Source organism: Theropithecus gelada, chromosome 6 (genome assembly GCF_003255815.1).
Source record: "Theropithecus gelada isolate Dixy chromosome 6, Tgel_1.0, whole genome shotgun sequence".
Classification (NCBI taxonomy): Eukaryota; Metazoa; Chordata; class Mammalia; order Primates; family Cercopithecidae; genus Theropithecus; species Theropithecus gelada.
In genome coordinates, this window is record NC_037673.1 from 125,925,847 (window position 1) to 125,940,318 (window position 14,472).

The following is a 14,472-nucleotide window of genomic DNA, read 5'->3' on the forward strand; positions in this document are numbered from 1 at the left end:
TTACATGTAACAAGAGTTTACAGTAAGGTGAACGGATACAAGAAAGCGTATGAAAATAGCTTCTCTTGATATTGAGCAAAAATTAGAATATACAATGAGAAATGAGGTAACTATCAGAACAAGAGCAACAACAACTAAAGCAGTCATTTTGGATATCTAAATGTGAGGATGGAGTACTCATTTTCCACTTGACCAGTCTTCACCACTTGCTTTTTACTTCTTCACCATAGAGGCCAGAGAGTAGCTTCCATTTATTCTCGTACTTGTGATGTTGTATATGATAGAGTTGAAAAGGCACATTTTGAACCTTTTAAAATCTATATCTCTATTAAATATCAAAGAAAAACATAGAAAAGGCCAGCAGTTTACAAGAAAATGAAGAACAGCCATATAATATTCATTTGTAGGAGTGAACTTGTTCCTGTGTAATTATGTAAGTAAATATGACTGTGTTGAAAGATATACCACAAGAAGCCCTCATGAAGCACACCATGATAAAATTTGTAAGCAGTGTCCAAGAAAATATAGATGGTTTAAAAAAACAAAGAGGACTTTCATCAGGGATTGTTTTTGAATATGAATCAAGTAAGTGAACCTGCTATGGAATGCCCCTGGGTTTCTTTCTGATAACCATTTCACATTCTCACTTCCCATACATGAAGTCTCTTCTCTGAGGTCCCCTCATTTAACAGGCATTTCTACATCACTCTGTAAACCATTCCTAGTACTTGGCACTATTTGAATTCATATTATACATGTATAGCTTTTCATTAAGTAAATAAGACTCAAGGGTCATAATAAAACTCTTGCCTGCCCCTCCTAGTTTTATCTCTGTTGTTTATTTGTAGGTTCTGAGAAGACTTCTGGTAAATTTAGTCACACAATTCTCTATTTAATCTTTCAAATATTTGTTCTATAATCCTCAAACTGTCAAAATTCACATAAAGTTAAAGTGAATTGGCCACATGCCCTCTGCATTCAGGCTTTCTTAGAAGAAATTACATGCAGTGAAAAAGGGAGAATGAAGTCAGAGTCTTTGTTATTTCTCCACCTATGGCTTTCAATCCTCCTATTCAGTGCACTGGGCTTTCTCTGGCTCTGTAGCATTAGAGCTGTTAACGGACACCCAGAAGGAGGAGCAGGTTCTTAGGTGATGGATAGCATTTTGGGACATTATTGCTGAGCTCCACATTTGCCAAGTGCTTTAAATGGACAGTCTTTCATGGGCCACATTTGTGGCTTCTTGGGAGACTCTTTTCTTCAGAGATGCTCCTCAGTCTGTGGGGATCTCACTCTTGTCGTATGAGGTGGGTGAATTCATCTTCTTAGGTGGTCACTTGCAACGCCTGCCTTAGTCTTTGGGTATCTGTTAACAGGGGTACTTTCTGGCTATATTTTCGTCTTTTTTTATTGCAAATTAGAACACAGACAGAAATAAGATTATAAGTAATCAACACAAAGCTTAACCACAGATTATGAAGCAAATAAAGATCTTTTTGACCTGGCTGGATAAATGGTGCATCATTTTCTTTCCTAGAGTGTAAGTTGATGATGGTCCTTGACCACCTTGTTCACTACTGTTCCCTGAGCTCTAACTGTAAAAAGGTGATACTAATAAACATTTATTGAATAAAGAGTTGGATGAAAAAATAAGTAATAAAATTATGATATATTTAGAGGATAAACTATTATTTGGCAATTAAAAAACACACAAAGATAACATAATACTATTGAGAAACAAACTTTTCTTAAATGGGACAAAGTAGAATATGAAATTCTAATATATATCTATGCCTGTGTATACACACAAACGTATGCCCACACACAGATACATATACAATACAAATATATATGTGTATTTAAATTGACTAGAAGTATATACATACATTCATATGTAAGTATCCTGTATGATAAAATTTAGAAGAATTTTTTAAACCGTATTTTTAAGTGTTCCACTATGTTTAAATTCTGGTTGTATGATCAGAAAAGATTGTAGGAAAGAAAATAGAAAAGAGACTTAAAAGAAAGGAAGAAGAGAAACAAAAACCTTGAAATATTCTACCAAGTCTGCCATGGGAGAACTGTTGGGGCATCCACCGCTGAAGGAGGCCTGGAGGTGAAACCTCAGTCCACTTAGAAAGCCAGTGTGCCTTTGACAGCCAAGAAGTCTCATCACATACAACAGTCAGCTCAAGATAAAGTTCAGAACCTTAATGTAGTATTTTTGTCTTCTGCTTTCGGAGGGATGGGGCCCTGGCCTGGCAACTGATACCAAATTTTGGATATCTACCATCTGTGAGGTGTTATGCTTGACGTTCAAATTCTTAGTGTAAAATTTTTTTAAGATGAGGATTTTTTTTGAAATAACACGCATATGGCAGGCCTACCCTTTTGTAGAAAGCTTCACAAAGGCAGTGTGTGTTTGAAACCAGACAGCCTTTCGTTTGAATCTTGTCTTCACCACATACTGATTTGTGATCTTAGGACATAATAAGTCTTTTTGAAGTTCACTTTTTTTTTTTCAATTATAAAATTGACGAAATTAGCATGTGTCCAAGGCTCTATTTATAGATTAAATGAAATAATGCATATAAAATGCCTTGTAAACAGGCCTATTATTATATTATTGTTTGCTTATAAATAGTTTTAAATAGACTTGAAAAAGAGTAAAGGTCCATATAATTTTTAGCTTGGGTAACTAAAAAAAGGTAGAGCCATAAACAGATATACAAACTTTGAGAGGTGGCACTACTTTTGAAAGAATAATGATATGACTGAAGTGAAACAAGGGAAGTGAGAGAGGAGGGTTAATTTTCTTTTTTATTATTATACTTTAAGTTCTAGGGTACATGTGCATAACGTGCAGGTTTGTTACATATGTATACTTGTGCCATGTTGGCGTGCTGCAGCCATCAACTTGTCAGCACCCATCACCTCGCCATTTATATCAGGTATAACTCCCAATGCAATCCCTCCCCCCTCCCCCCTCCCTCCTCCCCATGATAGGCCCCGGTGTATGATGTTCCCCTTCCCGAGTCCAAGTGATCTCATTCTTCAGTTTCCACCTATGAGTGAGAACATGCGGTGTTTGGTTTTCTGTTCTTGTGATAATTTGCTGAGAATGATGGTTTCCAGCTGCATCCATGTCCCTACAAAGGACACAAACTCATCCTTTTTTATGGCTGCATAGTATTCCATGGTGTATATGTGCCACATTTTCTTAATTCAGTCTGTCACTGATGGACATTTGGGTTGATTCCAAGTCTTTGCTATTGTGAATAGTGCCGCAATAAACATACGTGTGCATGTGTCTTCATAGCAGCATGATTTATAATCCTTTGGGTATATACCCAGTAATGGGATGGCTGGGTCATATGGTACTTCTAGTTCTAGATCCTTGAGGAATCGCCATACTGTTTTCCATAATGGTTGAACTAGTTTACAATCCCACCAACAGTGTAAAAGTGTTCCTAGTTCTCCACATCCTCTCCAGCACCTGTTGTTTCCTGACTTTTTAATGACTGCCATTCTAACTGGTGTGAGATGGTATCTCATTGTGGTTTTGATTTGCATTTCTCTGATGGCCAGTGATGATGAGCATTTTTTCATGTGTTTGTTGGCTGTATGAATGTCTTCTTTTGAGAAATGTCTGTTCATATCCCTTGCCCATTTTTTAATGGGGTTGTTTTTTTCTTGTAAATTTGTTTGAGTTCTTTGTAGGTTCTGGATATTAGCCCTTTGTCAGATGAGTAGATTGCAAAAATTTTCTCCCATTCTGTAGGTTGCCTGTTCACTCTGCTGGTAGTTTCTTTTGCTGTGCAGAAGCTCTTTAGTTTAATTAGATCCCATTTGTCAAGTTTGGCTTTTGTTGCCATTGCTTTTGGTGTTTTAGACATGAAGTCCTTGCCCATGCCTATGTCCTGAATGGTATTACCTAGGTTTTCTTCTAGGGTTTTTATGGTATTAGGTCTAACATTTAAGTCTCTAGTCCATCTTGAATCAATTTTCATATAAGGAGTAAGGAAAGGATCCAGTTTCAGCTTTCTACTTATGGCTAGCCAATTTTCCCAGCACCATTTATTAAATAGGGAATCCTTTCCCCATTTCTTGTTTTTGTCAGGTTTGTCAAAGATCAGATGGCTGTAGATGTGTGGTATTATTACTGAGGGCTCTGTTCTGTTCCATTGGTCTATATCTCTGTTTTGGTACCAGTACCATGCTGTTTTGGTTACTGTAGCCTTGTAGTATAGTTTGAAGTCAGGTAGCGTGATGCCTCCAGCTTTGTTCTTTTGACTTAGGATCGTCTTGGAAATGTGAGCTCTTTTTTGGTTCCATATGAACTTTAAAGCAGTTTTTTCCAATTCTGTAAATAAAGACATTGGTAGCTTGATGGGGATGGCATTGAATCTATAAATTACCTTGGGCAGTATGGCCATTTTCACGATATTGATTCTTCCTATCCATGAGCATGGTATGTTCTTCCATTTGTTTGTGTCCTCTTTTATTTCACTGAGCAGTGGTTTGTAGTTCTCCTTGAAGAGGTCCTTTACATCCCTTGTAAGTTGGATTCCTAGGTATTTCATTCTCTTTAAAGCAATTGTGAATGGAAGTTCATTCATGATTTGGCTCTCTGTTTGTCTGTTACTGGTGTATAAGAATGCTTGTGATTTTTGCACATTAATTTTGTATCCTGAGACTTTGCTGAAGTTGTTTATCAGCTTAAGGAGATTTTGGGCTGAGACAATGGGGTTTTCTAAGTATACAATCATGTCATCTGCAAACAGGGCCATACCACCCTGAACGCGCCCGATCTCGTCTGATCTCAGAAGCTAAGCAGGGTGGGCCTGGTTAGTACTTGGATGGGAGAGGAGGGTTAATCTTGACTATGAGTGAGGGGGTTGGGGAATCATCTCCATAAAGGAGGTATAAAACCATTGAGTGTGATAGATGCAGAAAACAATTGCTGATCAAAAGCCAACCTTGGAATGAGGAACATGACCTATTTAAGGGAACAGAAATAGTTTCTAGAGACAAAAAGGACCAGGGCAGTGGTAATTCAAGGAGGAGAAAAGTGGGCAAGGATCAAATGCTGCAGAGAGGGGAATAAAAAAGGAAATTGTGGGCAACCTCAGAACAATTTCTGAAGTTTGGGGATTTGGGAGGGGGAACTAGAATGTAAGTAAAAATTTAAGTAGAATGTAGGTAGCAAGCAAAGATAGCGTGATGTATCAAAACCAAAAATTAGCATGGACACTGGGAAGCCTACACTCTAGCCCTGACATTCACATTAACTCTCTGTATAATTTTAGGCAAGCCATGCAATATTTCTAAGGATTGATTTTCTTTATTTTAAAACTCCTATAATGCTCAGATGATTTCTAACTTTCCTTCTATCACTGGAGTTTTATGATTCTCTTTGGAGTCCTTTGGTTAGGAAAGAAAATGGAATGAGGTTAACAATGTGATCATCTGAAAAGTTTTCCTAAAGATACTACTTGGGCACACAAGGAAGCCAACATTGGAAATGCCCAGTGGAAGAAATAAAATTCTTATTTCCCTCTATGAAATCACAGGTGGAGTGAGTACCTGCTCTTCAGAGCAGTGATGGATACATTTTCCGTTATCTCAAGAAGGAAGACTACATTGAGTTAAGAGCAACATTCCTTGAGCATCTGTTATGTATTAGACCTTATGTATTGAAGACATGAAGATGAGCACTATTCCAAAGCCTCAAGTAGCTCATGGTCTAATCAGAAAGACATGAAACTATAACCACATTAGACATATTAGTGCAACAACAGAAAATGTCTGGTGTAGAATTAGATAGGGAAGGCAGTGGTTACTCTGGAGAAAAGATAGGGTCTGCTTGATTTTGAAGAATTGATAGCTCTTCACAGACCCAATGGCATTCTGGAAAGAGAAGGCAGTGTGTGCAAAATGCCAAGATGTAATCATGCAACTAAAGGTTATTTTGAAATATGTTTGTTCACACAGTAAAAGTTTGTCTGTTATTGTTATATATGAAGTTTGAGTAGTAAAAGTAAAACTGGAGAGGGAGATGACACAATTCTCATAGCCTTATAGGCCTCATATATCTTCATGAAGGATTTTATCTTTCTGAGCATATTGTGGAAACACTGAAAGGATCATCAGGAAGAGTGTTTTAAGATGATAAGAAAATAGGATAGATGAGGTGTCAGAAGTGTAGTTTTATACAGATTTATATGTAGATATAGAATACATAAATGCATGAAAAAATCACTCCCATTTACAGTAATACTGAAATGATATTTTATTTGAATATAGCATAAGAAAAACATATGGCATTGTAATTTATGCCAAGCCCTATGTCATGCTTACATTTGAAACTATATAATGCTTTATAATGAAATATATTAATACATTATAACCTTATGAGAAAATACTTAAGAAAATAAAGCCAGGGTGGGTGAGGAGGCTCACACCTGTGTTCCCGGTATTTTGGGAGGCTGAGGTGGGCGGATCACCTGAGGTCAGGAGTTCAAGACCAGCCTGGCCAACATGGAGAAACTCCATCTCTACTAAAAATATGTGATCCTAACTACTAGGGAGGCTGAGGCAGGAGAATCACTTGAACCCAGGAAGCGGAGGTTGTAGTGAGCCAAGATCATGTCATTGTGCTCCAGCCTGGGTGACAGAGTGACACTCCATCTCAAAAAAAAAAAAAAAAAAAGGAAAATAAAGCCAAACTTATATAGAAGTTCAGATCATGTACTGCATCAGACATTTGTCTAAAATGTTTTTACAAGCATATACTGATTCCAAAGCCTTTAAGCAACTTCTGTTACCACTGTTTACAACCAAAACACTTCTGCTTCTTCTAGTGTCTCACTAATTCTCAGATGTACCGTATATTGGAACAATAGACTTACATCCTAAGATATTTGATATTCAAGACATTGGCTTTCATTGTCCCATCAAGAACATTGTCATATATTTTTTTTCAATTATATGAGTTTATTTTATTTTCCGACTATATTTTCCCATTTCTCTGCTCAAACCAGACATCTTCCAACTGTTGCCTAGACTCTCCATCCTCTTTGCCCCCACTCATAATGCCTCCTCTATAAGGAGCATCCTTGCACTTGTCTTATGCAAATCCTGCTGTCCCTCGGTACCTTTCTCAGATCCTGAATTTATAATGATCTATCACCTTTCACATGTCCATCAGCACTTAGGACATTTAGTTATTATGATATGCTATATATATATATATATTTTTTTTTTTTTTTTGAGACGGAGTCTCGCTCTGTCGCCCAGCCTGGAGTGCAGTGGCCGGGTCTCGGCTCACTGCAAGCTCCGCCTCCTGGGTTTAGGCCATTCTCCTGCCTCAGCCTCCCGAGTAGCTGGGACTACAGACGCTCGCCACCTCGCCCGGCTATTTTTTTGTGTTTTTTTAGTAGAGACGGTGTTTCACCGGGTTAGCCAGGATGGTCTCGATCTCCTGACCTCGTGATCCGCCCGCCTCGGCCTCCCAAAGTGCTGGGATTACAGGCTTGAGCCACCGCGCCCGGCGCTATATATTTTTAAATTATTTTAAATGACAAAAATTACAAATACATCACAAATGCACATATTTTTGGTGTGCAAAATGTTTTGATATATGCATACACTGTGCAAAGATTAAATCAATTAATGTGTCTGTTATCTCACATACTTATCAGGTTTTTGTGATGACCACATTTAAAAACTACTCTCTTGACAATTTTCAAATATATAATGCATTGTTTTTAATTACAATCACCATGTTGTGCAGTAAGTCTCTTGAACTTATTCCTCTTGTCTAACTGAAAGTTTGGATCCTTTGACCAACATCTTCCCAAACTCCCTTTCTCTCCTTCTGCTGACCACCATTCTACTCTCTGCTTCTGTCAGTCTGACTTTTTTAGATTTTACATGTAAGTGAGATAGTGCAGTATTTGTTTCTGTAGTTGGCTTATTCTACTTAATATAATGCCCTTCACATTCATCCATGTTGTCACAAATGACAGGATTTTCTTTAAGTCTGAGTAGTATTCCGTCTACACACACACACACACCATTTTTTAATCCATTCATCTGTTAATGGACACTTAGGTTGATTCCACATCTTGACTATTGTTAATAGTGGTGCAATAAACATGAGAGTGCAGATCTCTCTTTGACATACTGATTTCATTTCCTTTGAATATATACCCAGAAGTGGAATTGCTGGATCATATTTTTTTAAAAATAGGATTTTATCATGACTCTTGCAATGTTAAGTATCTAATGAATGCTCAATATGTATTTGTTCAACTCACCCTCAAAAAATACCTTAGGCCAGTTCACTGAAACTTTAGCTAAAAATCAGAGGTTATGGAACATGAAGAAAATTGCAAGAAAGAAGCATGGAAGAATGAAGAGAAAACTTCAGATAATTGTGGTGGTACTTCGGTTATGTCAGTGATTTGGAAGTGAGATAGTTGAAGTGAAATAGTCATCCCAGTAGGAGTGGGGAAAAGAATGGAGAGCATCAGATTTCTTTCTGTTCCTTCTAACTCTTTAGTTAGATCTTATATGCTTTATGTTTAATAGCCCATAATTAACTTGAATTTGAATAAATGAACCATTTATAAATAATGAGGTAAAGTAACAATATATGAACATTCCTGTACATGGTCCAAATCGAATTTTATGTTTTGATTAGAAGTTGGTGGTAGTGTCAGCACATCTACATGGAGATAAAAGTTAGTGGTTATTTTAAAAAGCACAGAGCCACATAAATGGAGAAAAAGAAATTTCAACCAGTAAGAAAAGAAATGACTGGTAGCTTATTTTCACAAAAGCAATGCTAAATTGCAAAATACGGAAATTCTTACTAAATTGAGAACTCAGATAACACTAAATGACAAAAGAACAGATGTAATCATATGAGAAAATGCCTATGAAGATAGAAATAAATTAGAAAACAACTGTTAAACTTAATTTTACATCCAGATATTTACATGAAATGACTCGAGTTAAAATTTTTTCGAAAAATTTAAAAAGGAAAATATGAAAAACACATATACTAGGCGTTTATTTTAGATAATGCATTGTGCCATATTCATTCACATAATATTTAATATTTATTTCCTGCTAAAATTCAGAGGATAATATTTGCACTAAAGCAAAGGCTGCCTAATTGTGGATTGCCCAGCACAAGGGCACTTGTGCAGAAAGGTTAATACGGGTTCATGTTCTTTCATAGCTTGTAAAATCACAGTGCAGATAAAACAGTTTATTTTATTAATGGAAAAAGTGAGCCCTTTGCGGGGACACAGAAAACCTCAAGATTTTCTATAATTCTGCTTTAATATGAACCAGTATCTTGAATGACACATATTCATGCTAGGGCACTTTGTGTGACATAGGATAGTATTCTAGGCCCAGATAGAAAGTTCATGGTGTGACTCTTGGTGCTAAATATGCCCCAGAGTGAACTGAGTTGGAACTAAGTGGTCAGACTATAAACATGTATTGAATGAATGAGTCACCACTTATAAGTATTCCAACTTGTTTTTTTCCTTTTTAAAAGTAGCTTTCTTGTTTTTAAAAGTGTCTGTAGATAAAATTCTAATACAACAGAAAATGTTTTGTAATGAAGAAGCTTCCAAATCCTAACAAAACAACAATATAATTTATTTCAGACAGTAATTTACATGCTAACAGGGATACAAAAATTAATAAAGTTAGATCCTTTGTACTCTGTTTTTCAGCTTATACTCAAATGTTTGGGTGCTTATATTTATTATGATTGTCTTTATTATTAAAATTAAAATAACAGCAAACATTTATTGACTGGTTACCCATTATCAGAGCGTTACCCATGATAAGAGCATTGCTTTCTGTTCCTTCTAACTTGTTAGTTTCTTGTAGTTAGACAGCTAGCAGTAAGTTATGAACCCAGTTCAGAATCTGTTCTTGGAGTCATTAAATTTTATGTGATAGTATGCAATTAAATTTTATAAGGTTTATTGTTATAAATCTAACCATGTTTATAACCTGGTTGAAAGGATGTACTGAATCACAAATTTATGATTTTCAGAAACTGAGCATGTTTGCCTGAGCTGTGCTGAGTATCATAATTATTATTTTAATCATCAGCCTCACTGTCAATTTTATGAGCGACCTTGAAAACTTTGTGACTCTCAGAATTACACTAATCCATAAGACAAGAATAACATATTTCTTTATTTTTAGCCTAGGTCAATAATGTGTAACACACCACCACCTATTCTTAATTTATGTGTAGATGTACTACATCTTTAATGGCTATTATTTAATAATTTTATCTTTAGTATTTTCTTGTTTCTCATTAAATTAAGCTCAAGGGAAAAACTACTGGATTTGATGTCATTGCCTTAAAATTCAAGCTAGTTTCAGATTGAGAGAAGTAAAATATGTATGGAAAATGAAAGAACTTATTTGAAGGCATGTTAAAATTATACAAATATTTGGCCCACATATATGCCCAATATTCTTGAAGGTTCATTAGAGTAAATCTTTCTTCATAATCCCCTACCCCCGAATATATTTGTGTGTGTGTGTGTGTGTGTGTGTGTGTGAGAGAGAGAGAGAGAGAAAGAGAGAGAGAGTGAGACATAGGGAAACCAATAGAGGGAGACAGAGAGAGAGAAAGAGAGAGGAGGGGGGACAGATCAAGGTGATAAAATTGCTATTATTTAATAATTTTATCTTTAATATTTTCTTGTTTCTCATTAAATTAAACTCAAGGGAAAAACTGCTGGATTTGATGTAATTACCTTAAAATACAAGCTAGTTTCAGATTGAGAGAAGTAAAATATGTATGGAAAATGAAAGAACTTATTTGAAGGTATTTGAAGGCATATTAAAATTATACAAATATTTGGCCCACATATATGCCTAATATTTTTAAAGGTTCATTAGAGTAAATCTTTCTTCATTATCCCCTACCCCCGAATATATTTGTGTGCCTGTGTACGTGTGTGTGTGTGTGCAAGAGCAAGAGCAAGAGCGAGAGAGAGAGAGAGAAAGAGAGAGAGATTGAGACGTAGGGAAACAAATAGAGGGGGAGAGGGAGAGAGAGAAAAGGAGAGAGAGGAGGGGGACAGATCAAGGTGATAAAATTGCTTATTCTCGTTCTTGATAATTTTTAGTGATAAAACTCATTCAATAAAATGAGATTGATTAGGATTTTAAGATTTACTCTTGGTTTACTTTATTTGGTACAGAATGAAATGAAGTAGAATGTTAGCAATGGAAGATGCAATACTCTAATAATTCAAACACATTTTTAAAACTTTCTTCTGTACTTCCAAAGAAAACATGCATTTCTTTCAGGGTATATGTATTTTTTAAATTTCCACTTTAGAAAATAATTATATTATTATTGTGCGACTTATATGTGGATCAAATTGAAATGAAATATACATAAAATTGACATTGATCATTCAAAACAGAATTAAGAACTTTGATATTAGCAGATTGGTAATACAGGTTTTAGTATATGATTTACTCAAAACTATTTGCTAAAGAGAATATAGTTGAATGTATGCTATCTATAAATATATATCTATATTAATTATACAAAGTTAAATATTAAAAATGGAAAAGATCAAGTCATAGCATGTTCTTTCATGTGGAACACTTTCCCAGTTATAATGTAAATTTATATTCTAAAAAAGGAAAGGAAGAAATGACTAGGCTTAGCCTCAAAATATTACAAGTATTCCTACCTACTTGTTATAAGTACTTTTTATTGATCATAACTGTATTTTACAGTTTTAACCCTCTGTCTCACAATTGAATGACTTTTAAAACATGTCACTATGTGAAATGAAACTTGTTTATGTAAGTAATGCTTCATTTTTCTCTTATTCTTCAAGGGCTTTTAAAATATATAGTAGAAGACTTTAATAATATTTTATATATTAATTTTGATGCCTCTTGCATTTGTCCCTTGCATTTGTCTTAACATGTTATATGAATTACTTTATTAAATAATGACTGTCAAAAAGTTGGACTGTGTCATGTATGCAATTAAAAACTGTATTGCTCTTTCTGTACATGCTGTACATTTAAGTGACCCCATGGGTCTCCCAAAGTGAACCTTTAACATTCCAAAATTTTTACTGTGCATCTGTTGCTGGCGTCTAGCCTCCCACCCACACAGGCTAAGACTAACTAAATGAAGTTTATGTTAGTGCAATAAAGTACATAACGATGAAGTAATAAAATGGGAAGATAGTTACCTTACTAGTGGGGTTGCTAAGTTAGTTTCACTAGAAGACTGTATGCATGTTTGTTAACAAAAACAGAATGTATGAGTGGAAGAATCTAAAAGTATTTTTTCAAACGGTATTTCTTACATATCTTTTTGTGTTATATATTCCAGATGGGATTTATACAGCTCAATGAGGACTTCATATTTATTGAGCCACTCAATGATACAATGGCCATAACAGGTCACCCACACCGTGTATATAGGCAGAAAAGGTCCATGGAGGAAAAAGTCACAGAGAAGTCAGCTCTTCACAGTCATTACTGTGGTATCATTTCAGGTAAATGCCTTTTCCTGAAAGAGTTTAAGTAAACATTCAATGTGAGATGATTACTTTTTTAAAAAAATCTCTCTCATCTATTTGCTAGCTTTACTTATTTATTTTTAATGTAGAATCTTTTGGTTAGTAACAATTAAATGTATCAATTGTAGGATTATCTTTTAGTTTTTTATGAAGCACTACATTTTAACATCAAAAAGTAGAAACTCAAAAGGACTTTAGAGATTATCATATAACATATCCTATACTTTTCTTGAATTGTAAAGTGTTCCTCATGGGATACTGTTCACTTTACTGGAATAGAAATGACACAGATAATTCCAGATACCCTGAAACTGAATACTGTGAGCTCATAGCCTTATTTTAGTCCACCTCTATGAAAGCATCATAGACATCTCTTTACTTGGACTAGAAGCATCCTCATCTTCTCTTTCTTTCTTTTTCTTTATTTTCTTTTTCCCATCTAACATCATTTTGGAGGTTAAAATTAGCTGCAGAATAGGAAGAAGAGTAAAGATTTATACGTTTGAATTTTGTTCTCAGTATTCAAATCCCTTAAGTCTGGAACTTTTCAGAGGCTCATAAACATTCCCAACCATCACATCCTCGGCTCTTTTTGTCTGCCAGTTCTTTACAGGAACAAAATGAGGGTGACTGTTTCATGTACTTTCTTACTTCCCTTAGGCAGAGATCTGTGGTGTTTGCAAGTATGGTGAAGAAAATGAATGATTTCTGTTACATAAGTAGAATCTGAAAGTCATAGCTAATATTCAGAAAAAAATTAAAAGTTTTCCTAGGAAAAATCTTTAGACATGGAATCCAGACATCTCAGGGTATTTACTGATTTAAGAAATATTTCCAGTTAGAATCTGAGGAAATATGAATTTATTGAAAATTTTTCAGTGTAAGGACTTTAAAATTTGACTTGCAGATTTTAAGTGCCAGTGTAGCTTGTATTGAGATATCAATTCTAAAATTGATTATGCTATTTGAGGCTAGATTAGATATGTGCATGGTGACAATAAGTCAAATTTTAGAGACCATAGGATGTCTATATCATCAATTGCCTAGGGTGTTCAGATTCAGAAAAATACCATATTTCTATTTAGAATATATTTTTATCTCAAATTGATGTTACTTCCGTTTTCTTTTGTAAAAACTCATGATCTCATTTTGTACAGGAATCATCATCAAAAGCAGTTGAGTCTGTCTCCACGTCACAGTATTCCATGTCCACAATCAAGCCAGTTTAAATAAGACATATCCCTCTTCTCTATTACAAACACTGTAGATATAAAGAAGATAAAGTCTGCTTAACAAAAGGTGTAGCATTATGAACAAGCAAAAGAAAAGCTTCTGTATTGGGAAATGATAAAAACGACAGCAATAGTTTGGATTTAGTCCATTTAAGGAGTTGTTTTGTGTGAGTTATACTGAAAATCTGCACTGTGTAACTTTTGAATAATTGTTAAGTTCCAGCTGTTCTAATTACTCATGTACTCTGATGACACAAAGCAGGCTTTGTATGCCATTATGCATAGAGGAAAGATTTCGAGAAAATTCTGAATTATAGTAGGTTAATAAAGCATAAATACACAGTTCATATTTGGCAAATGTTGTGCATAAAGTTTCTGATATATATATATTTTTGTAGGCATGATTGTTACATGTAAATGTTGACCTACTTGGGCCAAGAACTTGCATGTAAGGAGTGTTAAGCTATCATCAGCTAAATAATTTACTGAGCTTACCTATTTTCAGATGCTTTTTGAAGGTTCAGAATTTTAAAAATCATTTTAAAATTAGTAATCCGTGAAATAAAATATTTATTTACTGGTACTGACATGTCCAATTGTAGCCCTTCTTATTTCAGGCTGATATATTAACA

General features: G+C 35.0%; 1 protein-coding gene across 1 annotated transcript in view; it reads left to right on the forward strand.

The window, feature by feature from the left end:
- The window catches only part of ADAMTS19 (ADAM metallopeptidase with thrombospondin type 1 motif 19), a 287,425-nt gene that overhangs the window by 50,474 nt on the left and 222,479 nt on the right, over positions 1 to 14,472 (forward strand). The window contains exon 3 of the mRNA XM_025388260.1: positions 12,419 to 12,584. Coding sequence (XP_025244045.1) covers positions 12,419 to 12,584 — 166 coding nt within the window. The remainder of the gene's footprint in view (positions 1 to 12,418; positions 12,585 to 14,472) is intronic.